The 21,499-nt window shown below is 67.2% G+C and overlaps 2 protein-coding genes across 3 annotated transcripts; one reads left to right on the forward strand and one right to left on the reverse strand.

Annotated features, from left to right (window-relative positions):
- Positions 1-307: 307 nt before the first annotated feature.
- On the reverse strand, positions 308-11,115 carry SP2 (Sp2 transcription factor). Of its 2 annotated transcripts, XM_066566810.1 has the most exons (7): positions 11,052-11,115; positions 9,642-9,722; positions 7,480-8,445; positions 6,617-6,902; positions 3,777-3,951; positions 2,787-2,980; positions 308-1,808 (listed from the first exon to the last, which is right to left on the reverse strand). In XM_066566810.1, exons 2-7 carry the CDS (start codon positions 9,702-9,704, stop codon positions 1,708-1,710), a joined length of 1,785 nt encoding a protein of 594 aa, XP_066422907.1. In that variant the 5' UTR covers positions 9,705-9,722; positions 11,052-11,115; the 3' UTR covers positions 308-1,707. The 2 variants fall into 2 exon arrangements, with proteins under 2 accessions (XP_066422907.1, XP_066422906.1); XM_066566809.1 differs by lacking the exon at positions 11,052-11,115 and having other exon boundaries at positions 9,642-10,617.
- Positions 11,116-19,316: 8,201 nt separating this feature from the next.
- Positions 19,317-20,444, forward strand: SP6 (Sp6 transcription factor). Its single transcript, XM_066567083.1, has one exon. The coding sequence runs from the start codon at positions 19,338-19,340 to the stop codon at positions 20,442-20,444; it is 1,107 nt and encodes a 368-aa protein (XP_066423180.1). The 5' UTR covers positions 19,317-19,337.
- Positions 20,445-21,499: the final 1,055 nt, after the last annotated feature.

Raw genomic sequence — 21,499 nt, forward strand, 5'->3', positions numbered from 1 at the left:
ATCCCCCACTCCTGAGCCAGCAGCTCACAGCAGGAGCTGAACCATTTCCTGCTAAAATTCCTCAATTTCCCATCCATGCCTCCAAACCCCATCCATTCCTGTGAATCCCATCCATTCCCCCAAATCCCATAAATTCCCCCAATTCCCCCAATTCCCACCCATTCCCCAAACCCCCCCAACTCCCCCAAATCCCCAGAGCCCGGAGGCAGCAGGACCTGGAGGCGCCTCGGGGTTTTTATTGAGCAGGGGAAGCTCCCGGAGGATCACACAGGGCAGGCACAGCACGGCCCGGCACAGCAGGCAAAAATAAACGGAATTTCTGTTTAATTTAAAAGCTCCAAAGCAATAGAATCTATGATACAATGTACACTGTACACGGGGGGCACACACGGGAAAGGGGGAAAGGAAACAAAAAGGAAGGGAAAAGGGAAAAAATAATAAAAAATAAGGACAGGAAAAGGGGGAAAAAGAAAAAAACAAGGGAGGAAAAAGGGGGGAAAATAAAAAAAAAAAGAGAAGGAAAAAGGAGGGAAAAGAAAAAATAAGGAACAGAAAGGGGGAAAAAAGAAAAAATAAGGAAGAGAAAATGGAAAAAAAAAAGGAAGGAAAGAGAGGGAAAATAAAAAATAAGGAAGGAAAAAGGAGGGAAAAGGAAAAAAAAAGGGAGGGAAAAGGAGAAAATAAAAAAACGGGAAAAGGGGGAAAATAAAAAATAAGGGAGAAAAAAATGGAAAAATAAAAACTAAGGAAGGAGGAAGGGGAAAAAATAAGGAAGGAAAAAAGGGGGGGAAAAGGAAAGAAAAAGGGGTGAAAATAAAAAATAAGGAAGGGAAAAGGGGAAAAAAGAAAAAAAAAGGAAGGAAAAGGGAAAAAAAGGGATGGAAAAATTGCAACCAAAATTAAAAAAAAAAAGGGGGAATTGCCAACGTTGCTCGGAAATAAAAACTGGGAGAGAGGAATTGGCCATGAGGGGGGGGAAAAACGGAATTTTGGGAGAGGAAGGGAGAGGAAGGCAGGGGATTAAATAGATTAAAAAAGCACTCATGATCCACAGGGCGGGGACAGGGGAGTGTAAGGCAACGATCCGATAGAAAACAGGGATTTTCCAAAGGGGATATAGATATTTATAGCTATTTATAGACTTTAAATATAAAGTAGGAATGTGCTCTGGAGCCTCTCCCCTCGGGGCTCCTGCCCCACGCCCTGGGGGGCTCTGGGGGAAACTGGGGGGACCCCATGGGGCTGGGGGGCTCTGGGGGTCCCCATGGGGCTGGGGGGCTCTGGGTGATCCCCTAAACCTCTGGGGTCACAGGGGGGGGGCTCTGGGCCACAGGGGAGGGTCTGGGGCACCCCCTAAAGCTGTGGGGTCACCCCCTGAGCCTGTGGGGTCCCCGGGGAGGGTTTGAGTCACCCCCTAAAGCTGTGGGGTCACAGGGGAGCTTGGGGTCACCCCTGAGCCTGTGGGGTCACAAGGGAGGCTCTGGGTCACAGGGGAGGGTCTGGGGCACCCCGTAAATCTGTGGGGTCACAGGGGGGACCCTGGGGCACCCCCCAAACCCGTGGGGCCCCAGGGACGCCCCCAGCGCCGTTTTCGGGGTGCCCAGCGCGGTCGGGAGGCCGGGGACGTCCCCGAGGTCCCTCCCTGGAGTGCTGTGGGTGGCCCCTGGCTGTGGGGCCGGGCCGTGGGGCGCAGGGGGTGCCCCCACCCTACAGGTTCTTGGTGACCAGGTGGGTTTTGTAGTGCTTGGTCAGGTGGTCGGAGCGCATGAAGCGTTTCTGGCACTGCGCGCACTCGAAGCGTTTGTCACCTGCGGGGACAGGGGACACCGGGGTCACCCCCAGGGACGGCCAGGGGCCTCAGGGGACGGGGTGACACCCCAGGATACGGCCCCGTTAGCCCCTGACACCAGAGACCCCCCCAAAATCCCCCAGTGCCCCCCAGAACCCGGGCAGAACCTGCCCAGATCATCCCCGTGCTCCCAAGGGGGTGGTGGCACCTCCAGGACTTGTCCCCTTCATGTCCCCATCCCCTTCCTCTGTCACCAGAGACCCCCCAAAATCCCCCAGTGCCCCCCAGAACCCGGGCAGAACCTGCCCAGATCATCCCCGTGCTCCCAACGGGGTGGTGGCACCTGGGGGTCCCCCAGGCCTGTTTGGGGGCTCTGCCCTGGGGATGGAGGAGAGCTTGGGATACCCCAGATGTGTTTGGGGGCTCTGCCCTGGGGATGGGGACACTCCAGGGATGTCCCAGCCCTCTTGGGGGGAATGGGGACTCTCCAGGGATACCCCATCCCTTTTGGGGGTTCTGCTTTGGGAACGGGGACTCTCCAGGGATGCCCCAGCCCTCTTGGGGGGAACGGGGACTCTCCAGGGATACCCCAGCCCTATTGGGGGTTTTGCCCTGGGAACGGGGACACTCCAGGGGTACCCCAGCCCTGTTGGGAGGAACGGGGACACCCCAGGGATTTCCCAGCCCTCTTGGGAGGAACGGGGACACCCCAGGGATACCCCAGCCCTATTGGGGGTTCTGCTTTGGGAACGGGGACTCTCCAGGGATACCCCAGCCCTATTGGGGGCTCTGCTTTGGGAACGGGGACACCCCAGGGATTTCCCAGCCCTTTTGGGGGTTTTGCCCTGGGAACGGGGACTCTCCAGGGATACCCCAGCCCTGTTGGGAGGAACGGGGACACCCCAGGGATACCCCAGCCCTGTTGGGAGGAACGGGGACACCCCAGGGACGTCCCAGCCCTGCCGGGGCTCCGTCCGGCCCCCGGCGCGGTGCAGACCTGTGTGGGTGCGCGCGTGCCGCTGCAGCTCGTCGGAGCGGGTGAAGCGCTTGCCGCAGAACACCCAGTTGCACACGAAGGGCCTCTCGCCCGTGTGCAGCCGCACGTGCGCCCGCAGCAGCGACGTCTTGCGGAACGTGCGCCCGCACTCGGGGATGTGGCAGATGTGCTTCTTCTTCCCACCATCACCCGGCCTGAAGGGATGGGAGAGGAGGGGAGAGGGAGAGGGAGAGGGAGAGGGAGAGGGAGAGGTGGCGTCAGCACGGCCAGGTGGGACAGGGGGGGTAAAACGCTCCAGGTTAGACCCAGGACAGGCAGATCCAAGCAGGATGAGCTGCTCTGGGTTAAAGCCAGGACAGGCGGATCCAAGCGGGATGAACCGCTCTGAGTTAGCCCAGGAGAGGCAGATCCAGAGGGATGAACTGCTCTGAGATAGCCCAGGACAGGCAGATCCAGAGATTGAACCGCTCTCAGACAGCCCGGGAGAGGCAGATCCAGGGGGATGAACCGCTCTGAGTTAGCCCGGGAGAGGCAGATCCAGAGATTGAACCGCTCTCAGACAGCCCAGGAGAGGCAGATCCAGAGATTGAACCGCTCTGAGATAGCCCAGGAGGGGCAGACCCAGGGGGATGAACCTGGAGTTAGCCCAGGAGGGGCAGATCCAGAGATTGAACCGCTCTGAGTTAGCCCAGGAGAGGCAGATCCAGAGGGATGAACCGCTCTGAGACAGCCCAGGAGAGGCAGATCCAGAGATTGAACCGCTCTGAGCCCAGGAGAGGCAGATCCAGAGGGATGAACCGCTCTGAGACAGCCCAGGAGAGGCAGATCCAGAGATTGAACCGCTCTCAGACAGCCCAGGAGAGGCAGATCCAGAGATTGAACCGCTCTCAGACAGCCCAGGAGGGGCAGATCCAGAGATTGAACCGCTCTCAGACAGCCCAGGAGTGGCGGACCCAAGCGGGCTGAGCCCTTCCCACTCGCAGCACCCACCGCTTGTCGCCGTCCTTGCAGTTGGGGCAGGTGCAGGCCATCCTCCTCCTCTTCTCGCCGGGCTGGATGTCCCCGGACAGCGCCTGCTCCATCTGCAGCTGGATCTGCGTGGGGCTCAGCCCGCTGATGGTCACGTTGTTGCCGGACACGTTCTGCACCGTCAGCTGCTGCTGGCCTGGGGAAGAGGGGAAAGGGGCAGTCAGGATCCATCTGTGCCCTCCGGACAGGGAACACCCCGAGTTCACCCCCACATGCAGCACGGCCCCCTTTGCCACGTGCCTCTCCTGGTAAGTCCCCTTTTTTCTGAATATACTGTGCGGTTTTTCAAAGTTTTCAAAAAAGTTGTTTTCGACCCTTTTAGGGGGGCGGGGAATAAAAAAAGGGCTCAAAGAGGGAACAAAAAAGAAACTTTGAAAAAACGTGCAATATATTGAGCAAAAAAACGGGACTTACCCCGCAGCCTAAGGGCCGCTCCAGGCTCGGGCGTCCCTGGCAGCCGCGACAGGGGCTGGAAAGAAGAACAGGGGGTCAGCGTCAGCAAGCGGGGCTGGGATGGGGATTGGGGTTGGGGTTGGGGTTGGGGTTGGGGTTGCTGCTCCCAGGGCAGCACCAGGAGGAGGAGGAGGAGGAGGGGAAGAACAAGGGGGATTGCGGCAGAGGAGCAGAGCGGGGAGGGAGAGCAGGCAGAGCCGGCGGGGAAGCGCCAAGCGAGGGAAGGCAGCGCCGGGGATGAGCTGAGCCCTGGCTGGGCTGTGGGCAGCAGGTCCTGCCAGTCCCCTCCACGTTAATTGGAACAGCTAATTAAATTCAATCCCCCCCCCACAAAGGCGGTCCTGGGAGGACAGCACAGTGGGAAAGTGGGGTTGGGATTTCTGCTGACGCCTGGCCAGGAGCAGCAGCAGCAGAGCCAGGGCTGGGGCACCAAGCAAGCAGGCAGCAGGGCTGGGCTGATCTCAGGGAGCAGATAAAGCTCCCCACAGGGATAACCCTCCCCGCGGCTCTGGGCAAGGGTTTGGCCCTGCAGTGGGGACAGGGCGGCTGCAGGGACGTGACACTCCTGGCACGGGGAGCAGTGGGGCCCAGCTGGTTTGGGGTCTGGGGAGATCCCTGGAGTGAGGGGTTCACTCTGGAATGATCCCTGGAGTGAGGGGTTCAGGTGATCCCTGGAGTGAGGGGTTCATTCCCTGGAATGATCCCTGGAGTGAGGGGTTCACTCTGGAATGATCCCTGGAGTGAGGGGTTCATTCCCTGGAATGATCCCTGGAGTGAGGGGTTCACTCTGGAATGATCCCTGGAGTGAGGGGTTCACTCCTGGAATGATCCCTGGAGTGAGGGGTTCACCCTGGAATGATCCCTGGAGTGAGGGGTTCACTCTGGAATGATCCCTGGAGTGAGGGGTTCACTCTGGAATGATCCCTGGAGTGAGGGGTTCACTCTGGAATGATCCCTGGAGTGAGGGGTTCACTCCTGGAATGATCCCTGAAGTGAGGGGTTCACTCTGGAATGATCCCTGGAGTGAGGGGCTCACTCCTGGAATGATCCCTGGAGTGAGGGGTTCACTCTTGGAATGATCCCTGGAGTGAGGGGTTCACTCTGGAATGATCCCTGGAGTGAGGGGTTCACTCCTGGAATGATCCCTGGAGTGAGGGGTTCACTCTGGAATGATCCCTGGAGTGAGGGGCTCATTCTGGAATGATCCCTGGAGTGAGGGGTTCACTCTGGAATGATCCCTGGAGTGAGGGGCTCATTCTGGAATGATCCCTGGAGTGAGGGGTTCACTCCTGGAATGATCCCTGGAGTGAGGGGTTCAGGTGATCCCTGGAGTGAGGGGTTCATTCCCTGGAATGATCCCTGGAGTGAGGGGTTCACTCTGGAATGATCCCTGGAGTGAGGGGTTCACTCTGGAATGATCCGTGGAGTGAGGGGCTCACTCCTGGAATGATCCCTGGAGTGAGGGGTTCACTCTTGGAATGATCCCTGGAGTGAGGGGTTCACTCTGGAATGATCCCTGGAGTGAGGGGTTCACTCTTGGAATTCTGATCCCTGAAAAGTGAAGCTGGAAAAATGGAGCTGGGTGTGTGAATGTGCCTCTCCTGGGTTTGGGAGCTTGGGAGAGCTCCTCGTTCCTCTGGAAGCTCAGTGAGCTCCTCACTGTCCCCATGTCCCTCAGGGGATCTGATTTAATCTGATCTGATCTGTTTTAAGGACCCCCCATCCTTGGGGGGCTCACCTGCACCTGCCCCATCCATCCCTATCCATGCCAGCAGTGCCACCCACCTGTTGGTGATGGTGATGGGCACACCCTGCCCCTGCCATGTCCCCATGTCCCCATCCATGCCATCAGTGCCACCCACCTGCGCTGTTGGTGATGGTGACGGGCACGCCCTGCCCCGTGTCCCCATGTCCCCATGTCCCCATCCGTGCCATCAGTGCCACCCATCTGCGCTGTTGGTGATGGTGACGGGCACGCCCTGCCCCGTGTCCCCATGTCCCCATCCGTGCCATCAGTGCCACCCACCTGCGCTGTTGGTGATGGTGACGGGCACGCCCTGCCCCTGCCCCATCCCCATCCCCATCCCCACATCCCCATGTCCCCATGTCCCCATCCATGCCATCAGTGCCACCCACCTGCGCTGTTGGTGATGGTGACGGGCACGCCCTGCCCCTGCCCCATCCCCATCCCCATCCCCACATCCCCATGTCCCCATGTCCCCATGTCCCCATGTCCCCATCCGTGCCATCAGTGCCACCCACCTGCGCTGTTGGTGATGGTGACGGGCACGCCCTGCCCCGTGTCCCCATGTCCCCATGTCCCCATCCGTGCCATCAGTGCCACCCACCTGCGCTGTTGGTGATGGTGACGGGCACGCCCTGCACCTGCACGCCGTTGATGTTGATGGTCTGCATGGCCTGTGCAGCTGCTGCCAGCTGAGCCGCGCTCAGGCTCAGGATGCCCCCGGCCGGGGCGATCTTGGGCAGCGGCCGCTCCTTGCGCGGGGCCGGCCTGCGGGCGCTGCCGGGGCCGGTACCGGGGCTGCCGCAGGACGCGCCCGGCGGCGGCGGGATGGACGAGGCCTCCTGCAGCAGCACGGTCTGCAGCTCGCCAGAGGGGGTCTTGAAGTAAACCTGGGCGGCAGGAGGGAACACGGCTGGGGTTTGTGGGGACGGGATCCGCCCCTGCAGCTCGGGAATTCTGGAATGGTTTGGGGTGGGGTGGGGGGGTTTGGAGGCTGTCGTGTTTTAATTTCCTTCTGCTGCAGCTGGGCCTGGACACTTCCAGGGATGGGGGAGTCATAGCTTGTGTGGGAAGTGCAGCCCAGCTCCTCCCCACCCTCCCTGGGAGGTGAATCTGCACCTCTGTGGGACCTCTGCAGAAAGGAGAAGGCTCCTGGATTTTGCCCAAGGGGACACAAGGACACCATCCCTCTCCCACCTCCCTTTGTGACTCAGGAACTTCCAGCAGGCTGGCTCATCCCAGCCCCAGCTGTGGCACTGAGGAGCTTTCAGGGACACTGAAAAAGCACCTATGAAAGCAGCTGGAGCTCCTAAATCCCTGCAGAGGGCATGGCTGCACTCCCAACCTCCCCTCAGCAATGCCCAAACCAGACTCCAAGCTGGGAATATCTCCCAAACCCCCCAGTTCCCAAACCCTGGGTGAGGACCAGAGGGGAGCAGCAGGGAGAAGGTCCCAAGGAGGCCGTACCTGTGTGGGGGTGGGCTCGGCCGCCTGGATCTGGAAGTTCTGGGAGGATTTCTGGGGCACGGTGGGCAGCGTGGCCGAGGCCGCCTGCACCACGCGCAGCGCCTGCTGCGGGATCTGCACCACCTGCGGCTCCTGCTTGGGCTGCACCACCTGCACCTGCTGCACCACTGCAGGCTGCCCCGAGCCCGGGCTCTGCACGATCAGCAGGTTGTTGCCAGCCTGGATGATGTTCTCGGCCGTGGTCTCGATCAGCACCGTCTCCACCTGCTCGGCCACGGCCACGGCCGCGGGCTGCCCGGGGGACGGGGCCTTTTTCCGGGGCTTTTTGCCGCCTTTGGAAGGGCTGTCCGTGAGCAGCTGGGGCTGCCCGCCCGCCTCGGGGCTCACCAGGGCCGGGGGCAGGCTCAGGGTGACGTTGGCGCCCCCGGGCAGTTTGACCACGCCGCCCGCTCCCGCCGCTTTCTGCGCCGGGGCCGGCTTGATGGGCACGGGCTTGTGCGAGGAGGAGGAGGAGGAGGAGGGCGTGAGGATGGCCTGGCCGGTGCCTGGGATGATCTGGATCTGGTTAGGCTGCACCTGGATGGTCTGAGCCCCGCTGGGCTGCAGCTGCGGCACCGCCTGGTACTGGATGTTGGAGGAGGACGAGGAGGACGAGGAGGAGGAGGAGGAGGAGGAGCGCGAGGCTTTGCTGAGCACGGCCGCGTTCTGGATGGCGAACACCAGCTGCCCCCCGGGGTAGGAGGTGCCCACCTGGGAGCCCTGGATCTGGAAGAGGTTCCCCTTGGAGGACAGGATGCCGATGCTGCTCTTGGCAGAGCCCAGGGGCAGCGGGGCGGGTTTGATGGGCACCAGCTTGCGAGGGGTGGGCTGGGGGGGCGCCGGCGGCGCCGCGGCCGCCTCCACGGCGGGGGGACCGATCTTGCTGCATGTGGCTGCCAGCAGGGCCAGGGGAGAGGGCTGGGAGTCCTGGGGAGAGAGGGCAGTTAGTGCCCAGCACCCGCAGAACGGCTCATGACACAGCCCTGACCCAGGGAGCTGATTAATTACCCGCGTTAATTAACGAACAACCGAGGCTGGAAAGGATCTTTGGGATGGTCCAGTCCAACCCGGGGACACTTTGCCACCCCAGCATGGCGCTGAGGGCCACGTCCAGTCCTTCCTGAAACACCCCCAGGTGACTCCACCACCTTTCCGGGCAGCCCATCCCAATCCCAGTTTTTTCTGCGAAGGAATTCCTGCAGATGTCCAGCACCCACTGCTTTCAGCCATGGCGGCATTTAATATCCCATCCCAGTGTCCCTAAATCCCTTTAAATCCCATCCTTGTGTCCTTAAAACCATCCTAAAGCTTCAAACCATCCTTAAAACCATCCTTAAAGCCATCCTAAAGCTTCAAATCATCCTTAAAACCATCCTAAAGGTTCAAACCATCCTTAAAACCATCCCAAAGCTGTGGACATCCTGGAAACTCCCTGAGATTTCCCCTTGGAACATCACAGGCAGCTCAAATCCCAAACCCACCCCGAGATATGGGCTGGGAACATCAGAGATGCTCGGGCAGGAGGAAGAACACTGGGATGAGGACAGGGAATGAGCCTGAGGGCTGTCCTGCCCTCCTGGCTCCCCCCAGCAGGGCCTGAGCTCACCTGGGCAGGGCCTGGGCTCACCTGGGCAGGGGCTGGGCTCACCTGGACAGGGCTGGGCTCACCTGGACAGGGGCTGGGCTCACCTGGGCAGGGCTGGGCTCACCTGGGCAGGGCCTGGGCTCACCTGGGCAGGGGCTGGGCTCACTCGGACAGGGGCTGGGCTCACCTGGACAGGGCTGGGCTCACCTGGGCAGGGGCTGGGCTCACCTGGACAGGGCCTGGGCTCACTCGGACAGGGGCTGGGCTCACCCCAGCAGGGCTGGGCTCACTCGGACAGGGGCTGGGCTCACCTGGACAGGGCTGGGCTCACCTGGACAGGGGCTGGGCTCACCTGAGCAGGGCCTGGGCTCACCTGGGCAGGGCTGGGCTCACCTGGGCAGGGGCTGGGCTCACCTGGACAGGGCTGGGCTCACCTGGGCAGGGGCTGGGCTCACCTGGACAGGGGCTGGGCTCACCTGGACAGGGCTGGGCTCACCTGGGCAGGGGCTGGGCTCACCTGAGCAGGGGCTGGGCTCACCTGGGCGGCGGCGTTGGCGGGCTGCAGGTACTCGCTGGGGCTGACAGCAGCAGTGGCAGCCATGCTGTGCTGTCCCTCGGGCTGTGGGCACAGAGCAGGGGAGGATCAGCTCCTCGGGGAGCCCAGCCCGGGGTTCTGGCCCCCCCAGGATCTGCCTGGTGCACCCCAGACCCATCCCACCTCACCCCGGGGGGCTGCCCCCCATGTGCCACCTTCTCCCCTCTCCAGGGTTGGGGCTTTGGTTGGTTCCCAAGGGAAATCCCAGGGAGCACTCCTGGATTTCCCTTGTTCTCCTGAATTCCAGCATAGCCTTGGATTGAAGGAGCAGCCTCCTAAAAGCTGGCAGAGCCCAGCTTCAAAGCAGGTGTGCCCAGAGAGACAAAATCTCCCCAAATCTTCCCATTCCCAGCCTGAAATATTCCTGTTCCTACCCTGAAATATTCCCATTTCTAGCCCCAAGTCTTCCCATTCCCAGCCTGAAATATTCTCGTTTTTCCGGGGATTTTGTGTGGTTGTTCCCTCCCTTCCATCGGAATTTAGGGCAGAGTTGAGGATCAACAGCCCCGACCGCGAATCAGAGCGGGGCTGGGCCGGCCAGGGAGGAGCCAGATCCCGGACAGGGAGATCCCATTTTTCTGGAGAAATCCCATTTTTCTGGAAGAGATCCCATTTTTCTGGGAGAGATCCCATTTTCCCTGGAGAAATCCCATTTTCCCTGGAGAAATCCTATTTTCCCAGAACAATAAATGGGGATATTAATGCAGGGAAGCCTGGCGTGATCCCTCCGTGTGTTTCCCACTCGTGGTGAAGCAGAGGCCCCTAAATTTGGGAGCCATCCCGAATCCCATCAGGGGAATGAATCCCAAGGAAAGGAATCCCATAAGGAAAAACAGCCCAAGTCCCATTGGGGAAATGAACCTCATGAGAGAAATTTGGGAATCATCCTGAATCCCACCAGGGAAATTTGGGAACCATCCCGAACCCCATCAGGGGAATGAATCCCATAAGGAAATTCGGGGACCTCCCCGAGCATCCCCCGGACTCCCGAGCATCCCGGGGACCCCTGAGCATCCCCAGGACCCCCGAGCATCCCCGGGGCTCCCCGAGCATCCCGGGATCCCCGAACCGGCCCCGCCGCCCCCGTGCCGGGATGAGGCCGCGACCCCCGAGGGTCCCCCCGGAGCCCCCCCCGGGCTCTCCCCGGTCCCCCCGGGCCGCCCCCGCCGCTCCGGGCGGTCCCGGGGGAGGCGGGTCCCAAAGGCCGGGCCCGCCCCCGACCGGGCCCCGCTGCCGGAAGCGCCGCCCGCCCGCCGGGCGCAGGGGGAGGGCGGCTCGGGGCGGCCGCGGGTCCCTCCCCGCCCCGGCGGCCTCGCAGCGGCCGCGGCCCGGCCCCGCTCCCCCCGCACTGACCGGCCGGGGGCGGCGGCGGCTCCGACCCGCTCACGGCGCCATCTTCCTCCGCCGGGCACCGCCCTGCTGCGCCCGCCCACAGAGGGGGTTTGGGCCAATCGCCGCCCGGCTGCTTTGCGATCTGGCCAATGGGCGGTGAGATGGTGGAGAGACGGCCAATCCGAGGAGGGGAAACGGTTGATGGGCAGCTGCGCCGAGCAGTAAAGCGCGTGATGGAGGGATGGCTCCGCCAATGGGCGCGGAGCTCTGAGGTGACGGACGGCAGCGGAGGGCCAATAGCAGGGAATATCTCTGATTGACAGCATCGACAGCCAATGGACGCAAGCCCAGCCTGTGGCTATCGTGTTTGATTGACAGGCCTTCAAGGGGGCGGAGTTACTCTTGGGCGTGATCCGCACAAAACACGCCTTGTGATTGGTCACAATAATTTGATTGACAGATTAATGAATTAATGGAAGTCGCGAGGCGCCGGAGCTGCGCTTGCGATTGGCGGAGGGGGCAGCTGAAGCCGGATGACGTCACGGGGTCCCCCGGCGGGTGGGGAGTCCCGGGGATCCCCCTCGCCCCCCCCCTCCCCAATCAAAGGTGGCGCGGAGGGGATCCGGGGGGTCCCAGTGAGGGGGGTCCGGGGGTCCCGGGATTGGGGATCCGGGGGGTCCCGGGGCGGGCACGGAGGGGATCCGGGGGGTCCCAGGGAGGGGATCGGGGGGTTCCGGGGCGATGGCGCCCCCGAGGGTCCCCAACTCCCGCGGGGAGGAGGCACAGCGGGGTTCGGGGGGTCCCTGCGGAACCTGGGGTGGGATGTGGGTCCCCAAACCCTGACAACAATCGGGGTGCTCGGGGCGGGGGGGGATTCAGTCTCCCGGAGGGGATGGGGGTTCCCTGAGAGGATGGGGGTCCCCATTCCCATGACAGAATTTGGGGGTTCAGGGTGCTTGTAGTGTTTTGGGGTGTTCAAGGCGCTAGAAGGGATGGAGGTCCTCAGTCCCCTTCTAAATTTTGTGGGCTCGGGGCTCTTGGAGAGCTTTGGGGTCTTCAGGCTGCCAGAAGGGCCAGGGATCCCAAATCCCCTTGCCGATTTCGGAGTCCCCAAAGAGACGCGGATCCCCAATCCCCTCGCAGATTTCGGGGTTCCCAAAAGCGATGGGTATCCCCAGCCCCTCCCAAAACCTGGGCTGTGCTCAATGTCCCGCATCCCCTTTTGGGAGGTCCCTCACCCTCCCGGGGTCCCCTCGGCGGTGCCGCCCGGGGGTGCCGGGGGTGCCCAGCTGGCTCCAGCCCCCACGGGCCCGGCAGCTCCCACTGGAGCCAAATAATTGCCCGGTGCTTTGTTGTGCCGTGTCTGTGGCCGCGGGGCCTCCATTTGTGGGAAGCAGCCGCGGCCAGCGCCTCCCCGCCCTCACCCCCGCCCTCCCCGCTCCGCTTACTCACCCGACCCCCGGCCCGCGCCCCAAAACCCTCCCCGGCTCCCCCCGGCCCGCCTCAGTCCCGCGCTGGGGGCTCGCGGGGTTGGGGACACTCGGGGACACCCCCGGGGGCAGCGCGGGGGCTGGGCTGGGTCTCTGCTGGGGACACGTGTCCCTGTCTCTGTCCCGTGCCCCTGTCCCCATCCCTGTCCCTGTCCCCATTCTTGTCCCCATCCTTGTCCTCATCCCTGTCCCCCCGTGCCCCTGTCCCCGTCCCTGTCCCTGTCCCCAGCTCGTCCTTATGTCCCCAATTCAGCCCAGTGTCCCCTGTCCCCATCCCTGTCCCTGTCCCCGCTGTCCCCGCTGTCTCCGCTGTCCCCGCTGTTCCCCCGTGTCCCTGTCCCGCTCTCCCGCCCGTTCCGGGCCGGTTTCCCCGGGCCGTGACTGACAGCGGGGCCGCTGGGGCGCAGATACGGCAGCGAGATTAGCACGGGACTAATTAAAACTCCAATTAAAACTGGCGTTTAAGGCTGCACCGAGCCCCAGCCCCGGCGCGGAGCCCGAGTCCCGACAGCGATCGCTGAGGAAACGCCGCCCGCGGGCACGCGCTGCGGGCAGGGCAACCCCGTCGCGATAATCGCGATAGAGATCTCTGCCGGGATGGCAGGCGGCCCTGGCCTCGGGCAGCGGGGGGGCAGCGCCGTGCCAGCCGTGCCAGCTGTGCCAGGTGTGCCAGCTGTGCCAGGTGTGCCAGCTGTGCCAGCCGTGCCAGCCGTGCCAGGTGTGCCAGGTGTGCCCCGGGCACCGGCCGTGGCACCGCTGGAGGACAGCGAGGGGGGACACGGGGGTGTCCTGGCGGGTATTGGGACACCCCCGTGGGGACCGTGACAGCCCCATGGTGGCTGTGACACCCCCGTGGGGACCGTGACACCCCCCCAGGACTGTGCCCACCCCGCAGGACCGTGGCACCCCCGTGGTGGCTGTGACACCCCGAGGGGTCCGTGGCACCCCCGTGGGGACCGTGGCACCCCCCAGGACTGTGCCCACTCCCCAGGGCCGTGCCCCCCCAGTGCCACCCCCGTCCCCCCCTCACCTGGCCCTGTCCCCATGCGCCACCTGCAGCAGCCCCGGGTCCCCCCCGGGCTCGGCAGCTCCAACGTCACCCCCGCGTCCCCCCCCGGGCCCGTCTGGGCGTGGGGCCCCCCGGGACCCGCGGGGAGGATCCGGCGGCTCCGCCCGGGCCCGTCTGGGCCCCGCGGGCGCCCCCGGGCTGTCCCCAGAGGGACGGGGCGGCCCAGACGGCGCAGCCCCGCGGCAGAGCCCCCCCAGCACCCCGAGCGGGGAGCGGCACCGGCCAAGGGGGGGCACGCAGGGGCGGGGACAGGGAGGAGCTCAGAGACACGGTGTGACACCCCCGGGACACCGCTGGGACACCGCTGGGACACCCCCGGGACACCCCCGGAACCCCCCAGTGCCACCCCCAGCCCTGTCCCCCTCCCTGTCACCCACCGAGGGCCGTGTCCCTCCCCTGCCGGGCTCTGGGGACACCCCGAGGTCGCGCTGCAGTTTTGGGGAGCCCCGACCCCCCCTGTCCCCCCTCTGCCCCCCCCCCCGCTGCCTGATCACTCGGAGGGATTGGCGGCATTTGCCTCTTGCCTTATAATTTATGCAAATGAGCTGTAATTAGCAGTAATTTCAAGGCACGGCTCGGGGTTTCAGACACTCGGATCCCCCCTGTGATTCCCTGCCCTGGGTGGTCCCAGCTCTGCCGGGGGGGGCTCCGGGAGCCCCCAGACCCCAAATCCTGGTGCCCCCCGTGCCCCCGTGCCCCCCGTGCCCCCAGTGCGGTGCCGCAGCCTCCTCCTGCTCCCAGACCCATCCCAGCAGGGTCCCAGCCCAGGATCTGTTTTGGGGTGGGTCTGGAGGGTCCCGGGGGGTTTGGGGTGTGGTGCTGGTGGGATGAGGTGGTCCTGAGGTGGTCCTGGCCCTCCCAGACCCCCATCCCTGTCCCCTCGTGCCCCCCACGTCCTCCCACCCTGCAGCCCCTTCCTGGAGCGGGAATGGCCGGGATGGGAGAGCCTGGGATCATCCTGCACTGGGGGCACTGGGGGCACTGGGAGCACTGGGATCATCCTGCACTGGGAGCACTGGGAGCACTGGGAGCACTGGGAGCACTGGGAGCACTGGGAGCACTGGGAGCAGCCCCTGGGGCGAAGGGACGGGGACAGGCCATGTGTGCGGGGTGGCTGAGGGGCAGCTGGGGACCAGGAGGCACCGTCCCTGTTCCCTGTGGTGGCACAGCAGGGATGGGGACTGGGATTGGGATGGGAATGGGAATGGGGACTGGGATTGGGATGGGAATGGGGATGGGATGGGAATGGGGATGGGAATTGGGGTGGCTGGAGCTGCCCATGCCAAGTCTGCCCCCCAGAGCTGTTGGAGGCCACGATCCGGCCCCCAGGGCCAGCCAGGGAGCCCAAGGCCACCACCCCAACCCCAAGAGCACTCGGGGGTCCCCAGGCTGGAGCAGCCGCGGGAACAGCCCTGGATCCTCCTGGGGAGGCAGAGGAGAGGGAGCGCAGTGGGACCCTGGGGTTGGGGTGTGCCCAAATCCCCCCAGATGTGCCCTACAGAGCCCCGTGCGTGTGTTCAGCCCCATTTCTGCACAGCCAGAAACCCCAAAGGGGCCTGTCCTGCCCCTTCCCATCCTGGAGTCCCCATCCCAGTGTCCCCAACCCAGTGTCCCCCATCCCTGTGTCCCCATCCCAATGTCTCCATTCCCATCCCATGTCCCCACCCCGTGTCCCCATCCCGGTGCCCCCGTCCCGGTGCCCCGATCCCCTCCGCTGGTGCCGCTCTCAGCCCACCGGGCAGCCGCGTTTGGTTGGCGGCGGCGGCGGGCCCGTCCGTGCCGGGATGATGAAAACCCAGCCGAGTTTTCCCCGCGGCCAGGGCGGAGCTCGCTGCTCCCTCGGCCGGGCCGGGCGCTCGCCGGGAGCTGCGGGCTCCCACGCGCCGGCCGCGATCGCGGCGCTGCCAGCCCCGGCCCGGCTCCGCGGGGCCCCCGCCGCCTTCACCCGTGGGATCTGGGGAGCCGGGGACTCCCCCCGTGCCCACCGGGGTCCCCGGGGGCTGCGGGGGCCGCCGGGCGGGCGCAGCGGTTGGAAATGGGGACAGGACGCGCCGGTGATTAAGTGGCTCCAGCGGCCGCGGTGTTGTCACCCGGCGGCTCGCGGGGTTTGTCCCTCCCGGCAGCCTCGGGGGGGACACGGCAGACACGGGGGTTGGACACCCCCGCCCGAGCGGGGACAGGCTCCGCCAGCGCCTCCCGGGTGGTTCTGGGTCGCCCCAAATCCATCGGGGTCACGCTGGGTCCTGTGTCCCACTCCCCCCTGCCAGCTGTGACCCCAAAATTGTCCCCCGTGTATTCCCCCCCGTCCCACTGGTGCCACGGCGCAGAACCGAGGGGCAGTGGGGGGCACTGAGCCCCCCACGGGGACAGGTGACATCCCTGCGGGCAGGAGCAGGTGCCCGCCCCTGTGCGGGCACACAGAGCGGGGGTGGCAGGCGGGGGGCGGCCACCCCCGTGTGTCACCAGCAGGCGAGGGGGGGCCTGGAGGGGCGTGGGGACAGAAGGGGCGCCCGGGGGTCCCCGGGGGTGGCAGGAGGAGGCGGCCAGGGCCGCGGGAGGGAGGCGGTTGTTGCTTTCTTCTTTAATTACCCCCCTGTTTGCGGTGTCTGCTGCGAACTTCCCGTCCCCTCCCTCCGCTTTCATCCGCCGGATCCTGAGACCGGAGCCGGCTCCTGTCAAGCGCCGGGGCTGCGGCTCTGCCTCCAAGGGTTAAAATCACCGGGCCGGGGGTGGAGCTGGGCGGGGGGGCGGAGGGAAGAGCCGGCGGCCGGGCTGGGACCCGGCCATTCCTGCTCGCCCGGCCCAGTGGGTGCCCCGTCCCTGGGGAGCCGCGCGGGTCCCTCGGGGTCCCCTCGGGAAGCAGCGCCCGCGCCCATGAGGACGGAGCCGCCGGGACCGAGCCGCCGCTAGAGCCGTACGTACCCCCGGTGCCGCGGGGACCCTCGCGATGGTCCCGGGGACCCTCGGGGTGGTCCCGGGGACGCGGCCGCCCTGACCCACGGCGGGGACGCGGCCGCTCCGGCCCCGCCGAGTCCCCGCTGGCCCCCGAGCGCGGCGCTCCCGGCCCCGCCACCTCCCGGGACCCCGCGCTGCGTCCCCTCCCTCCGATCTCCGGCGCGACCCCCGCCCCTCGCGGCCGCGGCTCTTCCCGGGGCTCCGAGACCCTCGCGCGGTGCCGAGTCCTGCGGGGGCTGCACAGGCTGGACCCCCCCGCCGCCACCGGTGCGGCCGCGCTCCCCTCCCAAACCCCCCGGGAGCTCCGCCGCGGCTCGGGGGGGGACGGTCCCGATCCCACCGCGCCCCCCGGCACCCGGGCATCCCCCGGGACCCGCGGCATCGCCCCCAGAGCCGCGGCATCCCCCGAGCCCGGCCCCGCCGCCGCCCCCGTGCCCCCCGTCGGGGCTGCCGGTGCTGGGGGCAGCGGCGCCCGCCCGGCCCCGCCGCGGGGCGAGGCACCGGCGGAGCCGGGAGACGGGGCCGGGCCGCCTGTGCCCAGCCCGGGCCGTGACTCACGGGACGCTTCAGCCGCCGCTGCCTCAGTTTCCCTGCGGTGAAATGGCCAACGCGTCGCTGAGCCCCGCCAGGGAGGGAGGGAGGACGCTGGTGGCCCCTGGGGATTTTTGTCATCATTCCCGGATGGAAAAATGTCCTGGGAGGCTCCGTGCCCGGCCGGGACAGGCCCGTGCAGGGGGGTGCTCCCAGCGCTCCCCCATCCCGGTCGCGGCCCTTTCCCGCCTTTGGGGGCTGCGATGGGGTCTGGTGCCGCTGGTCACGGTGGGGTCGGTGGGACCCCCGAGCCGGGAGGGATCGCTGGGATTGGGGTGTCCCAGGAGAGCCCCGTTCTGGATCCGGCGGGGTTGGAGCGGCCCCGGAGCGCCCGGAGGGTCCCTCCCGTCCCGCGGGGGTTTGGGGGGCTGCGGGATGTCCCTCAGCCCTGGGGATCCCATCCGTGCCAGCACCCGAAAGGCCGTGAGGGGCCCGCACTTCGTGGCTTTGACCCCAATTCGGAGCTCGTGGGGATCAGGGTCGGGGGTCTCAGGACCCCCTGAGGCGGCGATGGAGCCGGCAGTGCCAGCCCCCCCCGAGCCCACCCGTGCCCCCGGGAGGCAGGGACAGTCCCCAGGGCTGGGGTGGGCAGAGCCGAGCCCCCACGGGGCAGCAGGACCCCCAAACCTGCTCAGCTGCCACCCCGGGGGGCTCATCCTGCCCCCAGCCTGGGGGCCGAGCCCCACCTGTGTCGGCAGTACAGGAACGGGCGGGTCCCGTCGGGGGGATTTTGGGACCCCCCCAAACTCCCACCCCGATCTTTGGGGTCCCCCTGCCTGCCCGGGTGACGCCTGGCAGGGGAAAACGGGGTCCCCGCGCGGCTGAGGGGTCTCCAGCACTGTGGGGACCCTGGAATCACAGCGTGGGCATTGGGGGGCACCGGGGGGCCGTTCGGGGGATCCCCCACCCCAAATCTTCCAGCACCCCCCAAGCAGGGACATTTGTCCCTGTCCCTGAGGCTCTGTCTGTGTCCCCGAGGGTCTGTCCCTGTTCCTGAGGGTCTGACCCTGTCCCCAAGGGTCTGACCCTGTCCCTGATGGTCTGTCCCCGTCTCCGAGGGTCTGTCCCTGTCCCCGAGGGTCCGTCCCTGTCCCCGAGGGTCTGTCCCTGTCCCCAAGGGTCTGTCCCTGTCCCTGAGGGTCTGTCCTTGTCCCTCAGGGTCTGTCCCTGTCCCCGAGGGTCTGTCCGTGTCCCCGAGGGTCTGTCACTGTCCCCAATGGTCCGCCTCTGTCCCCGAGGGTCCGTCCCTGTCCCCGAGGGTCTGTCCCTGTCCCCCGCGGGCCCCGGGGGTGGCCGGGCCCGGGGGATGGTGACGAGAGCGGCCGGTGGGAGTGGGGGGGTCCCGGCCGCCCCTCACGGCGGCGCCGCTGGGAAGCCGGGGGGCGGGAGCCGGTGCCGGGGGGCGGGAGCCGGTGCCGGCAGGTGGATTTCGACACCGGGGTGGGGCCCGTCCCCGGCCCCGTGGGGTTTGCGCAGCTCCCGCTGAGTCACGGCCGCCCTGCTGGAGGCTGCGGCTGCCCGGGGGTCTGGGGGCGCCGCCGCTGCCCCGGGGGTGCCCCGGGGGTGCGGGCGAAGCTGTCCCGGGCCTGGCTTCAAAGCGCTGCCGGGGGCTCGGCCCGGGGCTCCGCTGCCTCCTCCCGCTGCCGGCCGGCCCGGGGGAGCAGCCCCCCAAAAGCAGCCCCAGGGCTCCCAGCTGGGCCTGGCCTCGGGGCGGCAGCGGCGGGGGGCGAGGCTTTCCCAGCCCGCCTGGGACGCGGCAGAGACAGGTTGGCCTCGCGTGTCCCCGCCGTGGGTTTGGGGATGCCACCTCCGTCCCCTTGGCAGTGTTGGGGGACACAGTCGGGGAGGTGCCCGAGCAGATGTTGGAGGCTTCCTCGGATTTTGGAATTAGGCACCGACCCCTCCGGGCTGCAGACGTGACCGAGCGGCACCAGGGGCTGGCACAGGGGGCGGGGACGGGTGTGAGGGGTGCCCCCCCCGGCTGGTGCCACCATCCCGGTGTCACAGCGGTGTCGCAGAGCAGCGCAACCCCCTCGGTGGGGGCTCAGCTACTCCCAGGCCGCGGCTGCCGGTGCCGGTGCCGGTTCCGGTGCGCGCGGGGTCGGGGGGCGCGGAGCTGCGCCCCCTCCTCCTCTCACAGCTCCTCTCCCCCCTCCCCGCCCGCCCCGCTTGGCCCCGCAGGTCCGTGCGCGCCGCCCCGCGATGCTGACGGCGGTCTGCGGCTCCCTGGGATCGCAGCCCTCGGACGCGCCCCGCGCCTCCCCGACCCACCTGGACCTGCAGCCGCTGCAGCCCTTCCAGCCGCACGGCCCCGCCGCGCCGGGCGCCCCCGACTTCGCCTCGCCGCTGCCGCCGCCCGAGCTGCCGCTGCCGGGGCCCGAGGACGCCGCGTTCGCCGCCGCCGCCGCCGCCTACGAGCCCCATGGCCCCCCGAGGTTAGAGCTGCCCCCCGACGGCCCCGCCGCGCCCGGAGCCTACGCCAAGCTGCTGCCGGCCGCCCCGGACATGGCGCATCCCTACGAGCCCTGGTTTCGGCCCCCGCACCCCGGAGCCCCCGGCGAGGAGGGCGGAGGCGTCAACTGGTGGGAGCTGCACGCCGGGGCCAGCTGGATGGAGCTGCCGCCGGGGCAGGGCGCGGGGCTGCCGGTGCCCGCGCACCCCGGGCTGCCCGCGGGGCTGGGCGGGTACGGCGGGGCCGAGCACCAGCTCTGCGCGCCCCCCGCCCACCTGCTGCCCCCGCCCGCGCAGCACCTGCTGGCGGCCGAGGGGGTGAAGGCGCTGGAGGGGCCCCCGGAGCCGCGGGGCGCGGAGGGCGAGGGCGGGGGGCGGCCCAAGGGGGCCCGGCGGGCCGTGCCCCGGGGCGGGGGGCAGGCGGCGTGCCGCTGCCCCAACTGCCAGGAGGCCGAGCGGGGCGGCCCCTGCCCCGAGGGGGCCAAGCGCAAGCACCTGCACAACTGCCACATCCCGGGCTGCGGCAAGGCCTACGCCAAGACCTCGCACCTGAAAGCCCACCTGCGCTGGCACAGCGGCGACCGGCCCTTCGTGTGCAACTGGCTCTTCTGCGGCAAGCGCTTCACCCGCTCCGACGAGCTGCAGCGGCACCTCCAGACCCACACGGGCGCCAAGAAATTCTCCTGCCCCGTCTGCGGCCGCGTCTTCATGCGCAGCGACCACCTGGGCAAGCACATGAAGACGCACGACGGGGGCAAGGACGGGCCCGAGCCCGAGGGCAAAGGCGCCGGGGACGCGGCGGCCGCCAAGGGAGGCAAGAGGGAGCCGGAGGGGGGCACGGCCGCCCCCACAAACTGAGCCGCTGAGCCCCGAGCGGGGGCGGGGGCCGGGGGCAGCCCTCGGGGCCGGTCTCCGGAGGGGCTCGGGCCGGGGGGCGGCGCAGGGCTGGCTCCTTGTGCCGGGAGCGGCGGCGAGCCCGGGGACGGCGCTGGTGGCGCGGCCCCGGCCCCGGCGCGGCGTTGGGGAGCGCCGCAGCCGGAGCTGCCCCGCGGCGGTTTCACTTGTGCCGCTGCCGCTCTCCCGCCCCGCTTCTCCCTCCCTCCCCCCCGCACTCATCCTCCCCCGGCTTCCAAATCTTTTTTTTCGGGAGGCTGCTGGCAGGCGGCGGGGCTGTTTGGGAGGAACATCAATGGCAGCCGAAGGAGCGGGAGCTGCCCGGGCACGTCCAGCCCAAAGGGGAGGAAGGAGAAGGAGAAAGGGAGAGAGGAGGGTAGAGGAGGAACCCGGGAGCCTCCGCTCGGGGCGGGGGCGGCCGCAGCCCCCCGGGCCCTCCCCACGGTCCCCTCCGAGCTGCGGCACCCCGGGCTCAGCCCCTCCCGTGCCTGCCCCGCTCTCCCGTCGCTCACGAGGCGTTGGCGCAGCCACCCACGGGCGACACGCGGGGGTCGGCGACATCCCCCGGCCCCAGCTGGGGCGGCTGAGCCGGCGGGGGTCCCCCGCCCTTGCAGCCCCGCTTTGGCTGTGGGGCTCGAGGATGCGAAACCCATTTTTGGCCCGAATCGTGGCTCAAATGGAGAAAAAGGGAAACCAAAAAAAAGGAAAGAGAATTCCTGCGCGAGTGTGAGCCGTGGGGAGCTCGGGGGGCCGCGGGGGCCGCGGCGGGCGGTGGCCCGAGCGCACACCTGCAGCTTTCCCACACCCACCGCCGCGGGAAGCACCGGGGCGGCCGCGGGCCCGGGAGAGCCGGGGCGGCCGCATTCCTCCGGCCTGGCACGGCCGCGCTGCCCGCCCGCGACCCCCGCCCCTCCCTGCGGGCACCCCCGCCCCGGGCCGGCTGCCCGCGCCCCCTGCCCCTCCCGGGGAGCGCAGCCGCCCCCCGGGCCCCTCGGGGACCCCGCGTCCCCTCCGTGCAT

Source organism: Molothrus aeneus, chromosome 28 (genome assembly GCF_037042795.1).
Source record: "Molothrus aeneus isolate 106 chromosome 28, BPBGC_Maene_1.0, whole genome shotgun sequence".
Classification (NCBI taxonomy): domain Eukaryota; kingdom Metazoa; phylum Chordata; class Aves; order Passeriformes; family Icteridae; genus Molothrus; species Molothrus aeneus.